This window comes from Bos taurus, chromosome X (assembly GCF_002263795.3).
Source record: "Bos taurus isolate L1 Dominette 01449 registration number 42190680 breed Hereford chromosome X, ARS-UCD2.0, whole genome shotgun sequence".
Taxonomy (NCBI): domain Eukaryota; kingdom Metazoa; phylum Chordata; class Mammalia; order Artiodactyla; family Bovidae; genus Bos; species Bos taurus.
The window spans coordinates 18,929,061-18,953,095 of record NC_037357.1 but is presented as its reverse complement, the minus strand read 5'-3'; the positions used below and the strand labels follow the sequence as shown (position 1 = coordinate 18,953,095).

Here is a 24,035-nt window from a genome sequence, read left to right as displayed (position 1 = left end):
CTGCAGCAGTAATTGTGCCTAAAGGCTCAGGGGTCACAAAGACTTTCAATAACCCCAACAAGTTACCACATAGCTTCTCAGAGAAATGCCCACATACTCAGAATTTTGAAAGTCCTTTGAACTCATCCATGGACCACAGATAAGGAAGCCTTGCTTCCCAGACTTGTCAAAGACCACTGATGGGAAGATATATTGTTTTCGTGCTGATCTATCCCGTGGGGATGCCAGCTCCCAGAGGGGCCCTGGCCAGCACAATGGGCAGAAAGGCTTTGGCAAGGGAGGGGCGAGTCTTTGTACAAGGACCATTAGGAGCCTGGGCCTGGGTAGGCCTGTGTCCACCGAGCCTGAAGACCTGAGAATTTTTTCCCTTGTGAATTTTCAGAAAGCTTTCACCCGCTGTCAGGATCTGTGGGAGTAAGGGCTGGACAAAGCAGAATATGAGCCACATAGACTGCCCCCTGCTGTTACATTTCTCTCAGCTCACATACCTGCTTACCTGTTTTAAGAAAGGCCTTTTTTTAACTTTTGTTTTGGGGTATAGTTCCAGGTGCATAGCCCAGGGATTCAGCCATATGTATACACATGTATCTATTCTCCCCCAAACTTCCCTGCCATCCAGGCTGCCACACAACATTGAGTAGAGTTCCCTGTGCTCTACAGTTGGTTATCCATTTTAAATACAGCAGTGTGTACATGTCCATCCCAAACTCCCTATTTCTTAAAAGCAAACAATAGACAGAGTTAAGATGGCTATTTTTCAGTCTTCTAAGGGATTAGATGTTTCCCTTTAGGTTTACTTTTCACATACACACACACAATGAGCAGACAGCTTGTGCCTGTACCACCTCAACTTTATGTGAGAACCTGCACTGGCTCCAGCATGGGGAATGCCCAAAAAATACGGTGCTGACACTTCAGTGAGTGGGGCATAAGGTTAAGAAGAAAACCCACAATAACACCCATTAGGGAAGCTAAGGGCCTCCCCAAGGGAGGCCTGGGGATGGCAGATATATGGGCACTACCTGAAAAGAGAACACTCTCAGCCATGAGATCTGTCACCAAACTCAAGTTCCTCTGAGGTGTCTGCAGCCCAGAGGTTGGAGTCAGTTCTTTCCTGTCACCCCCGGTCACACATCAGAGCCTAAGGATGGATGAGGGAAACCTCTCTTGGCGTTTCCTGGCTCTTTCTCTCTGCTGCTGCTGCTAAGTCACTTCAGTCGTGTCCGACTCTGTGCAAACCCCATAGACAGCAGCCCACCAGGCTCCCTCATCCCTGGGATTCTCCAGGCAAGAACACTGGAGTGGGTTGCCATTTCCTTCTTTGTCTTTCTCTCTACTTCACCTGAAATGCCAACCCTGGAGCAGAACTGCTTCCCAGAGCTGGCCTGGCCTTCTCCCTCCCTCCTTCCCCCAGGTGGTCTGGAAGATCAAGAGGTGACAGGTGCTCACCACCACTCCTCCTCACGTGCTCATGACTGTTGATCCTCAGTAGGATGGCCCTCCCTCCCCTTCACTTTGTCCACAGCTACATCCCTCGCCTGGCCTATGACGGTAGGAAGGAGCAGGTGGCACAGAGGGAGGGAAGAAGGCAAAGACAGTGACAGGAATGGACGGCCTTCACAGCCACTATGTCTGGCCACTCAGCCTGGGACAGGATTTTGTAGGGAATCCCCTCCCTATTAGGAGTAGCTTCCCTCCATCCCACCCCAACAGATGATGACCAACAACCTAACATCTCATGTTTTTCAAAAACTAGAGGGAAGAGGTAGCAAAGAGAGCATTTGAATCTGACAACGACAAGACCATAATTTCATTTTTCTTTTCTCCCTGCCCATTCTCAGTCACTGTGCCCATTCCCCTGGGGACAGAGGGACAGTTTACACTCACAATTGGTGGTGGCTGAAGCGGGCATGGCCATGGCCAAGGGAGCAAGGCAGTGATGGAGGAAGAGGCTGCTGGGATGGGAGAAGGGCTGGAAAGGACGCCCCACAGGCTCTTTGGTAGCAGCCACGTCACTGTTTTCTGGGCAGAAGTTGAAGAGACATGTCTTGCATGAACTGGCCTGCATGTGAGGACAGGTGGTGGTACCTTGGTCACAGTGGGCAGTGGCACTCTGCTCCCTGAGCCCTTGACTCCCAACCTCAGGCATCACAGAGATTGGAGGGCAAAAGACCACTGCCTGCTGCTCTCCTGGCTCCATTCTCAGCCCATCTTTTCCCTGATATCCCTCACTTGCTGTGAGTCGGAGCACAGTGGTGGGAAGAGAGGAGCCCACAGCCCTCACCCCTGGCTCTGGTCATCTTTCGTCTCTTCAGTGCCATCTCTGCCTGTGGGATCTTAAGTGGCCTCTCCATTTTGTCCCCTGAATGAATATCCAGCCTGCATCTCCAGTCCCCTGGATTTTGTATGATGTCTCCATTGTCCTCAGAAAAGCATCGGAGTTCTTGCCTCTTTAGCCACATGCCAGGGAGGTGGCTAGTGAGTATGAAGCAGAATCTCTCTCCTTCATTTCATCCTGCCATTTCTTCCCTTAGTGCCCACTTCTGAGATGGTGAGGGCTGATATGAGTGGTCAAGATGCATGGGGAAGGGGGCCCTGTGAGGCCATGGCAGAGGGTTGAAAGGGAAGAACAGGTACTAATGAGTCAGCCAGGAGACCCAACTTCTACATTCTGTTTCACTACAAGAATGTCCTTTCTTCCCGGAGCAGTGGAGTATCTGAACTTGGAACCAGGCATTCCCAATACTTTTCCTGTTTCTCTTTACATCTAAAAGGTCTTCCTGCCATTTATGCCTTAAAAAAAAAAAAAAAAACTCGATCTCTATAGCAGGTGAGAAGTTGCTGTTCTGTATAGCATCCGTGATGCTGTATAGCATCACAGGCGGGTGCTCTGTGATGACCTAGAGGGGAGGGATTGGGGAGGGGATGGAAGCTCAAGAGGGAGGTGAAATATGTATACGTATGGCTGATTTGCATTGTTGTACAGCTGAAACCAATATAACATTGTAAAGCAATTTTCCTCCAATTAAAAAAAAAATCTCTAAAAGAAGACCCATGTTTCCTGTTTTTAACCTCTCCTGGGAATGTCAGTATAGATGAGAACTTGCAGAACTCTGAAGCTACAAGTGTTGTGAGTGGGGACAGCAGCTTTGGGAAGATGGAGTGCCCCTTTGCCAACCTGTTCTCAGGAACTTTGGTGAATGGGCAATAACTACTGGCTCCATCTGCACAATACTTCCTTCAATTTTTGAGTCCATCTGTTCTTTCTAAATGCTACACATGGATTCTCCTGGCTGTCCAGTGGTTAGGACTCCATGCTTCTACTGCAGGGGGCACAGGTTTGATCCCTGGTCCGGGAACTAAAATCCCAACATGAACAAACCAGTTTCTGTCTGACCTGGCTTTCACTTTTAAGTCACAGGCCTTACCCTGCTCTGACTGCACATTCCCTCCTAGCATCCAATGTTCACTGAGTCTACAAGACCATGAGGCCACAGGGCTCTCCTTACCATTCTGAATAAATCAGTTTGCAAAATCTCCAGATCTTCCTGCAAAGCATCCATACATATGAAGCAATGCCTGAACAGCCATACAAGTTGGCCTCCTGTTAGGTCCTGGAGCAGGGTGGCATCAACGTGAAAGTCTTCTAGTCCATATAATGAAAGTTTTAAAAAAAAAAGGCCACTCACATGCCCTATGCCTTCTACAGAGATAAGTACTCAGATGAGAGCCCAGGCTGCCTCCTTCATCATTTCAGTCTAAATACCTAAGTGTCGAAGGCTCAGCAGGAAGAAAGGTACCAAGTGCTTCCAAGGCCCCTAGGCCTTTGCTTAATGCTAGAATTCCTTGACAGAAAACACTGCAGTAGTGGGTGCTCAGGGGAGAGGCAACTAGAATGGGGGTACTTCTCCCAAGGCAAACACTGAAACTTCTCTTCCTGTTTCAGGATACAGTTCTCTGAACCCTGGGCTTAGGTAGTTCATGTAGATAGGGTGATAGCCACAGATACTGCCTCAAACTTAGTAATTCATTCTGAGCTCCCTTCAGAGAAACTGTATACTCTTATGATCCATCTCTCATGAGAAAGAATAGGAGTAGGATTCCTCACCATCATATATTTACTGAGTATTTGATACCTGAAGAATTTAGATCATGGAGGATGGGGAGGCTGAGTAAGCAGACAGATACAAACAGGTAACTTCAGATATAAAAGAATGATTCCACTCTTTTATTTATAAAGAATTTTCCAGGTATTGCTGGTAGGCACTGAAAATACAAAGCTAAAAGATACAAGCATAAAACAGAGAGTTTAGATTCCTTTTTGTGAAACATCCCATGTGCCCCTCCTAAAAACACTATTACTGGCCATCTCAACATTATGCACTCTCATCACATCCAGGATCTAGCTCTAAATGGTGACTTTCCTCAGACTGGAGACACTGGACATGATTCCCTTCTCTTGTGGAGTTTCTGGTGTCTAAGAAGGCTTGAACGCCTGCTAAAATTTCTGTTGCATATGCTACAGGTATAAGGCTGCTCACCTGTGTGGGTTCTCTGGTGTTTAATAAGGTGGGAGTTCTGAATGAATCTTTTCCCACATTCATAACATTTAAAGGGCTTCTCTCCAGTGTGAATTCTTAGGTGTGTGTGTAGATTTGTGTTATGACTAAAGCTTTTTCCACACCATGAGCATCTATATGGTTTAATTCCTTGGTGTGCCATTAAGTGCTTATTAAGATCTGAACTCCATCTAAACTGCTTATCACATTGTTCACATTTATAGGGTCTCTCTTCGGTATGAACCCTCTGATGTTTAATAAGGTCAGAGCTAACTCTGAAGCTTTTTCCACATTCCTGACATTTAAAAGGTTTCTCTCCCTCACAGCCTTTCCCATGAACATCAACAGGTTTTGGAAGCTCTTGTTTACAAGTTTTAAGTTTCTTTCTTTTCCTTCCTGGAAAAGCACGAGGTCGTTTCCATACCCTGCATGTACCACCATGATTTACATCGCCCATTGTTGTCTCAGCATCTTTCATTGTGGCCTTTCTTAATACTTCGCATCCTGATGGTTGTATCTCTAATGTAGGAAGAGATACAGGTGGGTCATTTCCAGTGTCATTTTTGAGCTTTAACCCTGTTGGAATAAACAGAAGAATCAACCATCTGTTTCCCAGAACAAGAAAACTGTAGGCATGGAAGAAAAATCAATACTGACAGCTTTTTAAAAATACAGAACAAGGGATTTTTGGTCCAATCTGGACAAAATGGCACAGACCCATTTTTCCCTGGTCTTCCTTTCTGGGCACAACTACAAATCCGTTCAAGAATGCAAGATACAATGAACAGAGAATTCTATAAAGTGGTAAGAGGAAGGCAAAATGGTTTGGGACTCCAGGACTAGAAGAGTAACACAGTAGGTATCTTACATCCCCACATCCAAAAATGTAGGCAACCCAGATCTCGTGTTTTCCAAATCTCAACTGAGCAACAGAAGGCTACCTGAATAGGCTCAGTCCATCCGCAATCGGAAACGGGAAACCGTCTGACAACATCAGAACTCCAATCGGAGACATCAGATTTGTCATGCAGAACTAGCAAGATGGACCTAGCTAACCAGCCACTAGCAGCCGGCCCCAGGAAGCCTCTTCATCCCTACGGGTCAGAGATTCCCACTGAGAGACACTCTAGCCTAAGTAAAGATTTTCCTCATTCCTCACTCTCGGGCAGCATGAGCAGGAGCACATGGGAATCCCAGCAGCACCACATAAATCGAGGAGACCAAAATAATACCATAAAGGCTCTGAAAATTAAGCTGTCACTAGACACATATTCCACAAAGTAGAAAAGAACTTACATGCTAAACTAAAACAGAGTGACTGCCCATTAAAATATTTAAATAGGACTCAGACTCTCCTAACATAATAGACAAAATGATCAGGATACAAAAAAATAAATCACACGGCACACGTAGAACCAAAAAAAAAAAAAAAAACAAAAAAACACAACTTGAGTGTGAAAAGGCAATCTGACGAAAATGGAATCAGATTGGTAATCAAAACCAGAAAGGCAACAGAAAAATTTTAAATATATGGGAACAAATGGAAATATACTTCTAAATAATCCATGATTCAAAGAGAAAGTCTCAAGGGAAATTTAAAAATACATACTTAAATGAAAATGAAATTATATAATATAATCAAAATATGTGGAATGCAGCTATAGGAATGCTCAGAGGAAAATGTATAGCCCTAAAGGCACACAACAGAAAAGAGGAAAGCTCTCAAATAAATAATCTACGTTTCTACCTCAAGAAACTAGAAAAAAAGGAAAATAAAAATTGAAGGAATAATAAAGATCACAGCAGAAATTAAACAAAAAACTTGCTCCTCAAAAAATTAAAGGAACTGATAAACCTGTATTAACTTAGGCAAAAATGAAAGAAGATGCAAACCATCCATATCAGGAAGGAACTGGGTCTATCACTACACGTTCTGCAGCAATTAAAGAGATAATAAGGGAATACTATCAGCAACTTATGTTCACAAATGTTAAAAGTTAGGGGAAAATGGGTAAATTTCTCAAAATCTACAAAGTACCAGAATTCAACCAGTGTGAAATAGATAATCTGAACAGCAGTCTGAAAATTAAAACTTGAATTCATAATTAAAAAGCTGCCAAAACAGACATCTCCAGATTCATATAGTGTTACTGGAGCATTCTACAAAGTATCTATACAATTAACACCACTTTTATATCATCTCTTCCAGAAAACAAGAACTATTACCCAAATCATTTCATAAGGCCAGTAATTACCCTGATAACAAAATCACACAAAGACAGTACTCAGAAGGAAAACTACAGACTAACATCTCCCATGAACTTCAACACGAAAATCCTCAACAAAATATTGGCAAGCTGAATGTAACAGTATGTAAGCATTATATACTGTGATCAAGTAGGATTTCCATATTTGAAATCAACCAACATAACCCACCATATATCAACAAGCTTTGAAAGATCATAATCCCATTGACTGACACAGAAAAGTATTTGACAAACCCTACATCCATTAACGATAAAAAAACTCAAGAGGGACTTCCCTGGTGGACTAGTGGCTAAGACTCCACATTCCCAATACAAGCGGCCCAGGTTCAATTCCTGGTCAGGGAACTAGATACCGAAAGGACGCAACGAAGAATTTGTATGCCACAACTAAGTGTTCACACACTTCAACTAAAGAGATCCCGAGTGCTGCAATGAAGACCCAGCACAGCCAAAAATAAATAAATAAAACCCTAGGAAAGTTAGGAATTATTATCAACCTGATAAAGTATCAATAAAAACCCTGCACTAACATCATATGTAAAGGTGAAAGACATAACGTTTCCATGATAAAATTGGGAAGAAGGCCAGGATGTTTGCTCTCACCATTCGTATTCAACATTGTACCAGAAGTTGGACCTACTGCAACAAGGCAACAAATAAAGAAAGAAATAAAAAAGCACTGTAGATCATGTGACTATGTATAAAAACCGCAAGAAATTTACCAAAAAAAACCTTCTTAGAACTCATGAGCAAGTTCAGTAGGGTCACAGGATAAAAGAAGAAAACATAAAATTATAGGCAGACCTATGTAAAAACACTGAACATTTGTTTTAACAAAAATTTAAAATAATACCATTTACAGTTATGCCAATGAAAATTAAATGCTCCTGCATATACTTGGCAAACATGTAGAGGATCTGCACACTGAAAATTATAAAAAGTAGATGAACAACTATACTCCAACAAAAACATAGATAAAATAAATTTTTTTCTCTATCAAAAAGCTGGTGATGGGACTTCCCTGGTGGTCCAGTGGTTAAGAATCCACCTTCCAATGCAGGGGACTCAGGTCTGATCCCTGGTTGGGGAACTAAAATCCCACATTCCCCAAGGCAATGAAGCTAGCACCCTGAAACTAGAGAGAGCCCACGAGCTCTAACTAGGGAAGCCTGCACACCACAGTAAAGACCCAGTGTAGCCAAAATAGATAAGTAGATAACATTTTTTAAATGATGAAAGAAATCAAAAAAACTTGCAAAACATACTGTGTTCATTGTTTGGAAAAATCAACACAGTAAAGAGATCATTCCTCCTCAAACTCACATATAGTTTAATGTTATTTCTAGCAAAATTCCAAAAAAGTTTCTTATAGATAAGCGTATTCTAAACTTTACATGTAAAGGCACAGGCCCTAGCATAGCTTAAAATAAAATTTAACTTGACAAAAGAATAAAGTGGGAAGAAAGACTCTATTTGATTTGGGCTTTCTATATTGTATAGCTACAGTAATCAAGACAGTGCAATATTGGCAGAGGGATAGACACATAACTCGATGGAACAAAACAGATACACAAGTATGCCCAACTGATTTTGACCAAAGTGCAAAAGCAATTCAATGGAGGAAGGCTTTTTCAATAAACAAGGCTGAAGCAACTGGACCTACACAAGCAAAAACACAAATGAGCTTCAATCTAAATTTCGTATCTTATATAGAATCTACTCAATATGAATCACAGACTTAAATGCAAACTTAAAAAACTTTTAGGAAAAACTTAGAAAATTTTAGGGATCCATGGCTAGCCCTGATAGCAAAGATACAATCGGTAAAAAGAAAAGTGAAAAACTGGGCATCAAAATAAAAAACTTACTCTGTGGAAACCCATGGGAAGAGGATAAAAAGAAAAATATACAGACTTGGGGAAACTACTTGCAAACCATATACGCTAGAAAGCACTACAATCTATACAAGAACTCTCAAAATTCAACAGTTAAAAAACAACCAAATGAAAACCATGGCAAAGGCCATTTCACTGAAGATAATATAAAGATGGCAAATAAGCACATGAAAAACTACATCATCATCAGCTATTAGCGAAATGCAAGTCCAAGCCACAATGAGATAACATTACATACTTAACAGAAAGCCAAAAAAAAATTTAAGTGGTAATACTATTAAACAATGGCAAGAATGTGGAGAAACGATCGCATCCATTGCTGGCTAGGAAGGTCAAATGATGCAGCCACTCTGAAAACCAGTTTAGCATTCAACATCTGATTACCATATGAAACGGCAATTTCACTCTTTCACTCTCTATCCCAGAGAAACGCAAACTTACCATCTCTACACAAAATTCTGTACAGGAATGTTCATGGCAGCTTTATTCACAATAGCCCCAGACTGAAGACAGCAAAAATATCTTTCAATGGTTTATCAATATTACAGAACACTTCTCAGCAGTAAAAATGAATGAACTACTGATAAACACAATAACTTAGATGAATTTCCAGGGAATTATTGTGAAGGAGAAAAGTTAATCTCCCAAAGCTGTATTTTTGAAAGGACAAAATTTTTAAAAACTGTAAGCAGATCAGTGGTTGGCACAGGTTGGTGACGAGGTAGGGTGTGGGAGGGAAGGGTGTGTTGTTGTATTGATAAAAGGGCAACAGGAAGGATCCTTGTGGTAATGGATCTGCATTGGGGTGGTGAATATACAAACCTCCACGTGATCAAATCTTATATAACTAAATACATACACACCCACCAATGAATACAAGAAAAATGAAAATATGAATAAGGTCAGTGGACTGTACCCACTTTATTATCCTGGTTGTGACGTCATGTACGTTTGCAAAAGTTATCACTGAGGAAAATGGGTCAAGTGTATATGGGTTCTTTGTGTTACATTTTAAATATGCATGTGAATCTACAAGTCAGTCAATAAAGAGGTTAATTTTTAAAAATATAGAGGAACAAAATCTTAAAATTGTTAAGCCTTTATAAAGGCTCCTATTAAGGAATTTTCTCCTCTTCCTATATGTACGTTTACCTCAAAGAGACTCTCCAAGAATGTCCTGGAACTCTTAGGGACGTTGGGTCTATGGTTCTTGCCCTTGTGCTAAACAGATCACTTTAAGTTTAGGGTGCAATGATAACGCTCTGAGAATAAAACTTGGAGGTCATGGACTGCCATCTAAATTCCAGACTATTTTCAGAAAAAGTGAATAACTCTTTATACTTTTATTTATTCCAAACATTTAAATGGGCAGAATCTTAAACTCAGTATCTTCTTTATATTCTACCGTGGCTGGATGTGCAATGAGGAAGCTAGGAACTAACCCTAAGGACACATGGAAACGTCGTGGGACAGGAGTCCTGTGGTATTCCAGCAGACCTGGTTAGAGATGAGGCGGCGGAGACCAGGATGGTAAGAGCAGAAGAGGTTGAGACATGGTTGTATTCAGGACCTATTTTGAAGACAGAGTTAAGAGTACTTGCTTCCTGATTGGCTGGGGGGTAGGGTATAACAAAAGGACTGGAAAAAAGGATAACTTAGAGTTTTGGGGCCTGAAAAACTGGGTAAACTGTGCTTTCTACGGACATGGAAAAGATCTGGCAAGAGTGGGCTTGCAGGGTAGGGCAAGAGTATGATAGATCAAGCAGTCTACTTAGGAGAAAGAGGTGTATTTGTAAAAAGCTCTCCAGGTGATCTGGATCTGCCTTCCCTCTCCCTCACACCATCAAGCTGAGAACCAACCCACTGCTGGGACACTGGGACACTCACAGGTGTGCATTTTCCATGACCTGAGGATGTAACAGATTGCTCAATTGCTGTACAAAGGAAAGGAAGACTCTTTACCTACAGAGGCGACATCCTCATAGACATCCTGCATTACATCAAGGTAGAGGGTCTTCTCATCAGGGGTCATTATTTTCCATTCTTCCTCGGAAAAATACAAGGCCACATCTTCAAATGTCAATGGACTCTAGAGAAGAGAGTAAGTTGTAGTTCAGTACTCGCTACAACAGAAGCCGTCCTATCACTCATTTCTGAATTACATGGGAGGCCAGTTACCAAAAAAGTTAAGAGAAGATTCAAGGGAAAAGGAGTGAGATGACAGGAAAGGTGCCCAAGAGATCAGTACACAGCTTGGGAGGTGCCCAATCCCACAGTGCCAATCCTAGTTGCCTAGGGAACACCCGGGGCTAATGTGCCTCAGAGAATCTGTTGTGTAAGGCAGGATCATGGGCAGCAGAGAAAAGCAGACAAGGCCACATTCAGGCTGCCTGAAAATACTTGTAAAGTACAGCTCACCAGGGACTGAGGCCAGGTGAGCTCAGATGCCATGTTCCAGCTTGGGGTGATTTTCTGTTTAGAAAAAGTTTGACTCTCTTCAGCAGGCACAGCTGTGGGGAAGAAGCCAGAAAAAAATATATATTTTCTGTTTATGAATACCCCAAACCAACTTCTACAGTTTAGGACTCCCTCAGTAAAGACAGCTCACCTTCACATGTGTGTGTGCACACGCAAGCTCACACATGTGCACCACAAGTGGCCTTCTCATAAATTAGAACCAAAAAGCCACCACTCCATAGAACTGGTTCCCAGTTTTCATTAAATGAAAGGAAATCCACTGCTTTTCCTCTCATTAAAGAAAATGTTCACTGAGCTAGGCAAGCATTAGAGGTGTTTGAAAATTAAAACCTTGGTGGGAAACATGGGAGATTTCTTTTATCACTTTTTTCCTGGTGTACAATTCTCTTCCCATTCTGCCACTGACAGCCCACTTCTGATCCCAATTTCTCCTCTAACTTCTAATGGTGAGATGACCCCACCCCACCTCCCGGCCTTGTCCCTGCTCTACCTTCTTCTCCCCTCCCAAATTTCTATAGAGAAAGGTCCACATTGTGAATACCAGGGTTCTGTGGTTTGGATGCTTCTGTACCCCAGAATGGCCTTCACCTTCACCCACCACGGACCTACTGTACTCCCACTAGACAGTCATCCTAACTGAAAGCATGACTGGGCACCTGGAAAATTCCCATGGAATGCTCCCTGAACCAATTACTATCACAGCTCCCAGGAGAAGATAATTATGATGAAACTCCTCACCTCCTTCATCCACAGGCTGGCTTTCTTTGTGAGTATTCCAGCCCAGCTCCTGCAGTACCTGGTATATGTTCGAACATTCTTCCTGGAACACACCCATTGGTTGGGGCTCTGCTGGCTTCCACTTAAAGCCTGGGGCCACTGCTGTTCCTCCCAAGAGCGCTGTGTCATTTCCCAGTTCATGGGCTGTGACCTAAAAATAACCCATCCTCATTAGAAAAGAGCTTTGTTTTTGGGGTGGTGATGGAAGAACAAACAAGAGTAGAGTCCAGGTTTGGGGAGCGTGTAAGGAAATTTTTAAAAATGAAGAGATATTGCGCCATGATTTTCTCACAAGGAACTGTACACATGATCTGGGAAAATCAGATTAAAATGAGAGAAGCTATGACTTGCTTGCCTCCACACCTCCTTGGACAGCCACAGCTCAGGCCAAGAGCAGGGTAGTGGTAGGCTGCCTGTTCTCTCACTGCCTCCAATCTCTTGCTTTCTAGACTTGGATCCTTGCTTTAGTGGACTTTTATTTTCTAGTTTCCTCTAAAGAACCACAAAATGAATAAAAGAGAGTTTTCTGTCAGTTGGATTTTCCAATCCTCCCACGTCCAGGAACAATTTCATGGAGAAAGGGGATGCAGCGGAGGAAAAAATGGAGGAAGAGCTGGATTCAACTTTCCGCCATACACTTCAGGTGTATAAGACACTTGTGCTCCTCAAGGCGGGGCTCTCAAGGAGAAGTAGGCTGCCATCTCCCCAGGGCAGACCTGGTTACCCACTCACCAGCAAAGCCAAGGCAAAGCATGAAGGCAGGCCACGGAGACACTTTTCTCCTGGCCCTGAGATGTGTGTTCCCAGCCCAGAGAGCACCACACCTCAGCATTCAGATTTTCTCCATTTTACTGTTAGCTTTTTTCTTCTTTCTGATCCTTGTTTCCCTTTTCTCCTTCCATTTCTTCTCTTTCTTTGCAGTCTCCCCAGAAAGGTTTGATTTATACTTTGGCTGCTACCCACTCCTGCCTTTGAGCCTTAAAATCCTGCATTCGGAGGTTTTTTTCTCCCTTCCTAGCATTTTCTTGCCTTTTATTTCTTGGCTGCTAAGTCCTGTCTCCTTGGCCATGCTAGGCCAGGCCCACCACCTTCAATTCACCCTGGCCCTAAAGAGGGCAAAATGCATTTCTTTTTCTAAGGCCAGGAAAAGACTCTCAGGAACTCCCCAACCTGGAAGCTGTCACTGCAAGCCTGTGATTTCAGATTGCACTTAGTTATTCTAAAGGAACAACAGAAGAGTGACTTAATCCATCTCATTCTCCAATTATTGACCCCACTTTCACCCTCTTTCACAGTGTACATGTAAGGAATCTTTCTGCTCACCTCATTGCTTATTCCACCAGATTCTCTCTGAAAGCGGTCTACCAGGGCCACAGCCTCTTTGACGTTCTGTGGCTGATACTTCTGCACCCAGTTCTGGATATGACTGGGCAGAACGTCCAGGAACTGCTCCAGCACCAGCAATTCCAAGATTTGCTCTTTTGAGTGGATCTCTGGCCTCAGCCACTGAGAGCATAATTCCTGCAGTTGGCTGACAGCCTCATACGGTCCAGGTGTGTCATGGTAACAGAATCTCCGGAAGTGCTGGCGAGCACTCTCAGGATGAAGACTGCCCATCTGTGGGCTGGATTTCTTACTCTTATTGGAACTCTCTTTCACAGACCTCTTAGTCCCCTGTAAAACCTCCACATGTGGGTACAAGCATGCAGGCGCCTTCACAGGGCTCATCATTATTTGCTCTGGGAACAGCTTTTCTCCTACTTGTGACATCCTCCTGGGCCACCTGATAACTGAGGCCTTGTCAGCTTTGGTACAAAACCAATGAGTGGATCTTCTCCCCAAGGGCACTGAGAGAGGGGAGGGAAAAAAAAGTACACGTCAAGAAGAAAGCCACATGACGCACATTTACTTACTTATCAGAGAAGAAGAACAGAAAGTTATCAGAAAAGGAGGAACAGAAAGTAACCGTTCTGCCTCCTCTTTAAAATTAACTGCCACTCGTGAAGGCTCAAGACTCAGGACATGTTTTCAACCTTTCCTCTGTTACCCAACTTTGAAACAAATATACAACTCTGGAAAGACAAATGTTAGTTCATCACTTTTTCTTTAAGGTTGAGGAATAAAAAACTTACATGCATTTGCTAAAAGGAGCTTTGATGTTATCCAATACTTAATCTGTGCACTTCCTGTCCCACCTTTATAAACAGGGGTATTTGACTTTCTCTACATTTTAATAGATCATTCCAGTTTCTTATCCTCAGTGAGATGAGGGACAACTGCTCTGTCCCTTCATCTTCTTATGCAGACTGATTCCTTTGCTTCATGGAACATCTAGATTCTCTTTTCCATCATATTAATACTGGAAGGGAAACTGAGACACCCAGATCAGAAAAAAATTAGAGAAAAAGTAACCTTATTCCTTTCAGCAAGTTTGCCCCACTAACCTATTAGATGGCATTAACACTGCTTCTTTGGCACCTCCTGGGAACACATATGAATGTCACTGTACCCCTTTTTCAGAGAAGGCAAAGGCACCCCACTCCAGTACTCTTGCCTGGAGAATCCCAGGGAGTGGGGAGCTTGGTGGGTTGCCATCTATGGGGTCGCACAGAGTTGGACACGACTGAAGCGACTTAGCAGCAGCAGCCCCTTTCTACCTATGTATGAAAATTTCTGCTCACTTTACCAGAAAAACTGACAGCTGGCTTTGTTTACAAGATATCCAAACGTCACACTCTTTAAAAAAAACATACAAACAAACGGAGAAACAGTGACAATTAAGGTTCTTCGGAAACAAGAAAGGTCCTAGAAAAGGTAACCCTTGTCTTGACTTGACATTTCCTCAGGGTCATAGAGATTTTTAAGCAAGGCTGACGATGGCCTTGAGAGTCTGATTTTCTCAGAGGGGACCCAAGAGAAACAACAACAAAGCTCTTTCAAGGAACCCACAGGTATTCTAAGAAATGGTTGGTTCTTGATGCCTATCTAGGTCGAGAAGTACAGGGACACTTCCTGCATTTCTCTGTCAGCAGAAACTAATGTCTTGGAGGCTGAAATGACATCTTTCTCGGAGCTTCCCTGATAGCTCAGTTTTAGTAAAGAATCCGCCTGCAATGCAGGAGACCCCAGTTGGATTCCTAGGCCGGGAAGATCTGCTGGAGAAGGGATAGGCTACCCACTCCAGTATTCTTGAACTTCCCTTGTGGCTCAGGTGGTAAAGAATCTGCCCACAATGTGGGAGACCTAGGTTCGACCCCTGGGTTGGGAAGATCCCCTGGAGACGGGAAACGCTATCCACTCCAGTATTCTGGCCTGGAGAATTCCATGGACTGTATTCGAAAAGAGTTGGACGCAACTGAGCGACTTTCAAATTCACCATAATATGCTCATAAGCCAGCAGAAACGGGCAAGTTTCGCTGGGTGCACTGGTAGGCCTTTCCGCCCTGTGGCCCACCTACACCTTCTGGGTCCAAAGTACCAAAAGCTCTCCACACACCAGCAGCCTCTGAGTCTACTTCAGCAGCAACCCTGGGTTTGTCTCCACACAGTGTACAAAAGTTTGCTTCCGGAGGTTAGGTATGACTGTAGGTGCCTGCCTGAGTACCGGCCTCCTCGAGAAGAGGTATCGCCGGGTCTCAGACCCGCCCGCCGCCCGGCAAAGAAGCCACAGCGAAAACGAAAAGGCCGAGCCCCGGCTAACTTCCGCCCTTCCCCCCACCCCCGCTCACCGCAACCCAGCTGGCTCGTGAGGTATCTCAAAGGGTATGGCTCGTTATTTCTCGAGGGTCTCCTGACCAAACCCCCAAGGAAAATCAGCTTCCTGATTACCTCCACCCAGCTCTGACTTCCGTGGACGCCACTTCCCTCTTCCTGGGCTCGGCTATGATGTCACCACACCTCACGCCGTCGTGGGGAGGCAGGGAGGTCCGGGTTCCTGCGCCCCCGGGGGCGGTGCTGGGAAGGCGCGAGGCCCCGGGAGCGCACGGACCTTCGAAGTTCAGTCCCCGGCGCGACCCCTCTAACGTCTGGAGACCGTACCCCGGCTCGCCATTTCGGGGTCTCGTGCTGTGGGCCGGGCGCCGACCGGAAAAGAGAGGATGGCTTCCGGTGGCTGCGTGATATCCACGCCCATCACCGCCCTCCCCAGACCTGTGTGTTCGCGCCCGCGCGAGTCCGGAAGTGTCCCGCAGGTCCGCCCCATCCTGGGGTCAGCCCCGGATGCAGACAGTTCAGGTCAGCGTGTCTCGGGCTCACGGGAGTCCTAGCGGCGCCGCGAAGGAGGCTGTCTTCTGCGAGCGTCCCCGATCTCAGACCCTCCGACTTGCCGCGTGTCTTGCGTCCAGATTGTTACAGAATCACGTTCCAACAGCCGGTGGCTTTTTCTACCGGGAAATTCGCCTGGTTAGGACCCCTATCTCCGAAAGTCATCACTAGAATTGTCCCGGACTCGAGTTAAGAGGCTTTTGGTCCTCCTGGCCAGACCCCTCGCTGGATCAGGAGCAGCAGTCCCTGATATTTTAAAAATCCTTTTCTGGTTTGCAGGCACGTGCTTCCCAACTATTATTGTTTATTCTTATTAGATAGGTTTTAACCTCATGGTGTCCCATTTATATTTCTCTTTGACATATAAAGAAATTCAGATACAGGACGGGGCGTCCGCACAGTCACGTGGATTACAGGTGGCAGATTTTAGACCAATGTAGGTCTCCTGTTGTCATACCCCATGCTTTTGCTACTATATTATGCATCCCTGAAAGACAGGACTCTTGTTTCATCTTACACGTCCTGTAGTGCTTAGAATAGTTCTTTGGAGAAGGCATCTTTCTAAGAACCCGGATATCTCAGGTTGTCAGTGTCTCCAAATTTTCATTGTTTACCCAGTATTGAGCCATTTGGTGGAGAAGGCAATGGCACCCCACTCCAGTACTCTTGCCTGGAAAATCCCATGGATGGAGGAGCCTGGTAGGCTGCAGTCCATTGCGTCGCTAAGAGTCGGACACGACTGAGCGACTTCACTTTCACTTTTCACTTTCACGCACTGGAGAAGGAAATGGCAACCCACTCCAGTATTCTTGCCTGGAGAATCCCAGGAACGGGGGAGCCTATTGGGCTGCCGTCTATGGGGTCGCACAGAGTCAGACACGACTGAAGCGACTTAGCAGCAGCAGAGCCATTTGGACAAAAGTTATCTATAGGAATCGAAGAGGAGAAAGTATGTGTAGCTCAGTGGTACAGTGAAGATGAAACTGACGTCAGTGTGAAAAATCAGTGTGAGAAACTCCTCTGGCAAGGATACCAGAGATCTACATGCCAAGGAGGAAAATAAACAAGGAGTGCCTGTCCGCCTTTTCACATGCAAACTAAGATTACACTCAGAAGATAAGGTTAATCCTTATTTATAGAGCAAAGCTGCCCAAAAGTGTGAGAGGACACCGTGCATTATCTGTGATGTAAAACTAGTAAACATGTTTGCTTCACCAGGGAGTCGTTTTCAGAATGATTCTTTCAAAGCTGTGTTCCTGAGGTCAGGCATTTTCAACCGAATGTTTTATGACAATAGAAGAAAAGTCAGAGCATTGTTGCTTCTGGATAATTCCCAGGCTTACCTTTCAGCTGGGTCACTAACCAGTGAGGATGGTCAGATAAAGGCATTTTCTTTTTCCTCTTTTTTAAATAGTGGGATTTGTAAACCATGTGAAATTTAATATTAATCTGCTCAAAGTTATTCCTTATAATTGTCTTCAATAGAAATTAGATTATACAGTTAGCCATTTAGAATGAATGTGGAAATAAGTATAATGATCTCTTCAGTTTTCCTTATAACCTACTATGGCTTATATGCTTCAAAGAAAAGAAAAAAAAAGTTTAAATGACTAGAGACTCCAGGAAGACAGGTTGTAATTCACTTAAATTTCATTACATATTATTAATACGATTAGTGGTTTAAGCATACATTGACCCGTTTTAAAACATTTTTCCATTATAAAACTCTGCATAATTAAAGGTTTATAGTTTACTTATAATTTAAATCCATAACGCCCAGATCCCTTCCATACTTATGTTTTGTCTAATATGTTTGAAACACTAAGTAAAAAAGAGAAACTATGTAAAATCTGTGTAAAAAGGATTTTCTTTCCTCTAAACACTTCAACTTTGAGTCACCCAAGGAATCAAGATGAGATCCTGAGCAGCAAACAACTTTATAGGTGGACGGAAGAATACTGGAGCGGGTTACCATGTCCTCTTCCAGGGGATCTTCTTGACCCAGGGATGGAACCCGTGTCTCTTACATCTCCTGCATTGGCAGATGGGTTCTTTACCACTAGTGAAAGCTTACCAGAAGAGGGGCTGAATTGGAGACTAGGTGAAGACCCCTGTTGGAATGCCTTTTTAGTGCCTAAGAGCAATTATATGGGCCTCCTCTTTGCTCCGGCGTCAAGGGAAACATTCCAAGTAGGAGCAACATCAGTTTGGTGACATCATAAGATCTGTATGGGGGCTATAACAGTGGCTGCAGTGGGGAGAGGGTACATCCTTATGAGACTTACCATTCACATCAATTACCATCTTACCCAGACAGAACTGCATGCTCACTGGTTCCGGTTTTGTTCCCTGTGACTTCTGCACTGATGTTCTGCAGTACCGTGCTGGTCACCCTAACTTTGCCTCACTCTACCAGGAACTGCCCAACACCCCCACAATATCTGAACATGTATTGTGGCTCTCATGTAGTAGGCAAAAGGATCACTTCACATAGGAAGGTGTCAGATTACCTACCACCTTTCTTACCTTAACCAGGGGAGAACTTCAATTCCGGCCTGGAGACCCCTCCCCCTGCCACCCACCACCTCTCATCAATGCCCAGATTACAGAGCCCAGAGTCCCACTCGGTACCTGGTGTGATGCACACCCAGAGCCATATGTTCATCGATCACGCTTGTAGTCATCACAAATAATAACATCTACAAGTGGGAGCTTTTTCAACATACATATCTTACTGAAAAACGTAAGCATTTTACAAATGCTTCTGCCAGCTGGGTTTGTCTCCTCCAAAACACTTGGGAAAGGGCTTGCATGTATCTTTTCAAGCTAGCATTTTTCTTTTTCTTTTGTGATACGTACCCAGGAGTGGAATTGCTGGATCATATGGTAGCTCTATTTTTTTGTTTGTTTGTTTCTGAGGAACATCCATATTGTTTTCCATAGTGGCTGCACCAATTACATTTCCACCAGTGGTGTAGGAAGATTCATATTTCTTCACATTTTTGTCAATACTTGTTACAGCTCTTCTTTTTCATAATGGCCATTCTAACAAGTGTGATGTGATATCACATTATCATTTTGATTTGCATTTCCCTGATGGTTAAGAGCATAGTGCATCTTTTTTTTCTATTTATTTTTTAATTAAAAGATAATTGCTTTCCAGAATTTTGTTGTTTTCAGTCAAACCTCAAAATGAATCAGCCATAGGTATATATATGTCCCTTACTTCTTGAACCTCCCTCCTATCTTCCTTCCCATCCCATCCGTCTACTCTAGGTTGTGGGTCTCAAACAGAGACCCTGTTTGATTTCCCTGAAACATACAGCAAATTCCCATTGCCTATCTATTTTACATATGGTAATTTAAGTTTCCATGTTACTCTCTACATACATTTCACCCTCTTCTCCCCTCTCCCTGTGTCCATTAGTCTGTTCTCTATGTCTGTTTCTCCACTGCTGTCCTGCAAATAAATTCTTTGTTACCATCGTTCTAGATTTCGGGTATATGCATTCAGTTCAGTCGCTCAGTCGTGTCCGACTGTTTGCCATCCCATGGACTGCAGCATGCCAGGCTTCCCTGTCCATCACCAACTCCCGGAGTTTACTCAAATTCATGTCCACTGAGTCGGTGATGCCATCCAACCATCTCATCCTCTGTCATCCCCTTCTCCTCCCGCCTTCAGTCTTTCCCAGCATCAGGGTGTTTTCCAATGAGTCAGTTCTTTGCATCGGGTGGCCAAAGTATTGGAGTTTCAGCATCAGCATCAGTCAATGAATATTCATGACTGACTTCCTTTAGGAGTGACTGGTTAGATCTCCTTCCAGTCCAAGAGACTCTGAAGAGTCTCCTCCAACACCACAGTTCAAAAGCATCAATTCTTCAGTGCTCAGCTTTCTTTATAGTCCAACTCTCACATCCATACACGACTACTGGAAAAACCATAACTTTGACTAGATGGACCTTTGTTGGCAAAGAAATGTCTCTGCTTTTTAACATGCTGTCTAGGTTGGTCATAGCTTTTCTTCCAAGGAACAAGCATGTTTTAATTTCATGGCTGCAATCACCATCTGCAGTGATTTTGGAGCCCAAGAAAATAACGTCTGTCGCTGTGTCCATTATTTCCCCATCTATTTGCCATTAAGTGATGGGACCAGATGCCATGAGCTTAGTTTCCTGAATGTTGAGTTTTAAGCCAGCTTTTTCTTCCTCCTCTTTAACTTTTACCAAGAGGCTCTTTAGTTCTTCCTCGCTTTCCACCATAAAGGTGGTGTCATCTGCATATCTGAGGTTATTGAGATTTCTCCCGGCAATCTTGACTCCAGCTTGTGCTTCATCCAGCCTGGCATTTCTCATGATGTGCTCTGCATAGAAGTTAAATAAGCAGGGTGACGATATACAGCCTTGACACGCTCCTTTCCTGCTTTGGAACCAGTCTATTGTTCCATGTACAGTTCTAACTGTTGCTTCTTGACCTTGACCTTCTTGATATATGCATTAGTGTACGACCTTTATTTTTCTCTTTCTATTTACTTCACTCTGATAGGTTCTAGTTTCATCCACCTCATTAGAACGGACTCAAATGCATTCCTTTTATGGCTGAGTAATATTCCATTGTGTATATGTACCACAACTTCTTTATCCATTCATCTGTCAATGGACATCTAGGTTGCTTCCATGTTCTAGCTATTGTAAATAGTGCTGCAATGAACAGTGGAGTACATGTGTCTTTTTCTTTTTTTTTTTTCAGGTTAGCTTTCTGTCGTTTGTAGTTTTATTAAAAATTCTCAGTAATTCTAATGTGTAAATAAAGGGAAATCACCAATGAAATTTTAAACACAGCCTCAGCTTTTAAAAAAAGATAAAATTCTAAGCCAAATATCCTCACCACCACGTTGTTAGTAACATTCACACTCAAATGGCTTACTTTTTGTTATAAATTTTTTTAGAATGGAAACCTACTAGTGCTGGGTTTTGAACATGGAGGAAAAGCAAGTGCTAGCGTGGCTGTTGGCCCCTGGGCTTTAGTGGCCTCCCCCGCCCCACCTGTCAAACCAACATTCACATTCTCTTCTTACTAATCCCTTCTTAAAGCTAAATTCAACTCCCCCTTATCCAGGGCAAAGATTCAGAGTGAGAGGGAAAATGAGGACATTACTAACCCCAGCTAGTAAACTGCAGCATTATTCTACTGCTTCTATGAGTGGGGCCATCACTGTCAGTGCCTCTTCTTCTTCCTGGTTCTTGTTCCCTGTCTTCTCCAATCACCACCATTGAACGTGAACACTGACATTAATGAACACATCAGTGAGACTGGAGAAACATTCCACCAGGACAATAGCAGGCAAATGGAAGCATGGCTTGAGTGGTTACTTTGCCAAAAACTGCTCAGTGAGCTACCAAAAATTAGATACTAATTTTCACCCATGAAGAGAGTCAGTGGCAGAGTCGAGTTAGGACTGATTAGTTGAAATTTAATAGCAGACATCTGGTGCTGGAGTCTTTCTTTTAATGAAGGGTCTTTCCAAGGAAGACATCTGAGCAATCACAGTTTCTCATATCAAACAGAACCCCAAAATAGACGGAAATGTCTACAGTAGCTCCGGATCCTGGTGTGCCCATGTTCCTCCTTGAAAGCATCTATTTACTTTCTTAAATTGTGGATGCCAGTGGAGAGGAACCAGGTGTACATTCCAGACACTTAGACAACATACACAGGCTGAGCCATCTGCCTGTTGAGTACACAGCTCCGGGTTGAAGAATTTCTAGGGTTGTTAGAAGAATACAGAAGACTTCAGAGGGAGCAGGCTCTGAGGTGGACGCGAATACCTAAATCCACGTGGCCGCACTTCTAGGTGCTCCAGCACGGTGATAAACCCCAAACACACACACACACACCAGAGCCTCCGCCGCCCTCCACGCCCGCACCTCGGTCTCCAGGCAGGCGGGCACTCGCGCGCGCCCCTGGGCACACTCGCCACCCACCCGCATCCCGCTACGCCGCACGGCCGCGCCCGGCGGTCCCCACGTCCCCCTGCCCGCCCGCCAGGGAAGCGGTGGCTCCCGGGCTGGGGGCAGGGCCGGGGCCGGGGGGGGGGGGGGGGGGCTGGCAAGGGAGGGGAGCGCCGCGGGGCCGGGCCTCGGCGCCTGGGGAGGGGAAGAGGGGCGGGCACGGGGCGGCCTGTCTTTTTCAATTTTGGTTTCCTCAGGGTATATGCCTCTGAGTGGGATTGCTGGGTCATACGGTGGTTTTATTCCTGGTTTTTTAAGTAATCTCCATACCATCTTCCATAGTGGCTGTATCAATTTACATTCCCACCAACAGCACAGGAGGGTTCCTTTTTCTCCACGTTTATTGTTTGTAGACTTTTTGATGAGGGCCATTCTGACTGGTGTGAGGTGATATCTCATTGTAGTTTTGACTTGCATTTCTCTAATACTAAGGGATGTTGAGCATCTTCTCATGTACTTGTTAGCCATCTGTATGTCTTTGGAGAAATGTCTGTTTAGGTCTTCTCCCCACTTTTTGATTGGGTTGTTTGTTTTTCTGGTATTGAGTTGTATGAGCTGCTTATATATTTTGCAAATTAATCCTCTGTCAATTGTTTCATTTGCTATTATTTTCTCCCATTCTGAGGGTTGTCTTTTCACCTTGTTTATAGTTTCCTTTGCTGTGCAAAAGCTTTTAAGTTTAATTAAGTCCCACTTGTTTACTCTTGTTTTTATTTCTATTACTCTAGGAGGTGGATCATAGAGGATCTTGCTTTGATTTATGTCATCAATTGTTCTGCCTATGTTTTCCTCTAAGAGTTTTATAGTTTCTGGTCTTACATGTATGTCTTTAATCCTTTTTGAGTTTATCTTTGTGTGTGGTGTTAGGAAGTGTTCTAATTTCATTCTGTACATGTAGCTGTCTAGTTTTCCCAGCACCACTTGTTGAAGAGGCTATCTTTGCCCCATTGTATATTCTTACCTGCTTTGTCAAAAATAAAGTATGGATAGACGCATGAATTTATTTCTGGATCTTTTTCCATTGGTCTATATTTCTGTTTTTGTGCCAGTACCATGCTGTCTTGATGACTGTAGCTTTGTAGTATTATCTGAAGTCAGGAAGGGTGATTCCTCCAGCTCCATTCTTCTTTCTCAAGACTGCTTTGGCTATTCGGGGTCTTTTGTGTTTCCAAATGAATTGTGAAGTTTTTGTTCTAGTTCTGTGAAAAATGCCATTGGTAATTCGATAGGGATCACATTGAATCTGTATATTGCTTCTGGTAGTATAGTCATTTTCACAATATTGATTCTTCCTACCCAGGAACATGGAATATCTCTCCACCTGTTGTTTTAATCTTTGATTTCTTTCATCAGTGTCTTGTAATTTTCTGTATACAGGATACAGTTCTTTTGTCTCCTTGGGTAGGTTTATTCCTATATATTTTATTCTTTTTGTTGCAATGGTCAATAGGATTGATTCCTTAATTTCTTTTCCTGCTTTTTCATTGTTAGTGTATAGGGATGCAAGTGATTTCTGTGTATTGATTTTGTATCCTGCAACATTGCTAAATTCACGGATTATCTCTAGTAATTTTCTGATAGTATCTTTAGGGTTTTCTATGTATAGTATCATGTCATCTGCACACAGTGAGAGCTTTACTTCTTTTCCAGTCTGGATTCCTTTTATTTCTTTTTCTTCTCTGATTGCTGTAGCTAGCACTTCCAAAACTATGTTGAATAATAGTGGTGAGAGCATCTTTTAATGTACCTGTTGGCCATCTGGGCTTCCCTGGTAGCTCAGAAGTAAA

At 43.6% G+C, this 24,035-nt stretch overlaps 1 protein-coding gene across 8 annotated transcripts in view; it reads right to left on the bottom strand.

The window, feature by feature from the left end:
* Window positions 1-4,199: 4,199 nt before the first annotated feature.
* ZNF75D (zinc finger protein 75D) overlaps window positions 4,200-24,035 on the bottom strand; it is a 58,892-nt gene continuing 39,056 nt past the window's right edge. For 2 of the 8 annotated variants that reach the window (XM_059883247.1, XM_024987714.2), the window contains 4 exons: window positions 11,938-12,127; window positions 11,140-11,231; window positions 10,684-10,810; window positions 4,208-5,135 (listed from right to left, as the gene is read on the bottom strand). In XM_059883247.1, the coding sequence (XP_059739230.1) occupies window positions 4,426-5,135; window positions 10,684-10,810; window positions 11,140-11,231; window positions 11,938-12,127 (1,119 nt within the window). In that variant the 3' untranslated portion in view covers window positions 4,208-4,425. 8 annotated transcript variants of the gene reach the window in all.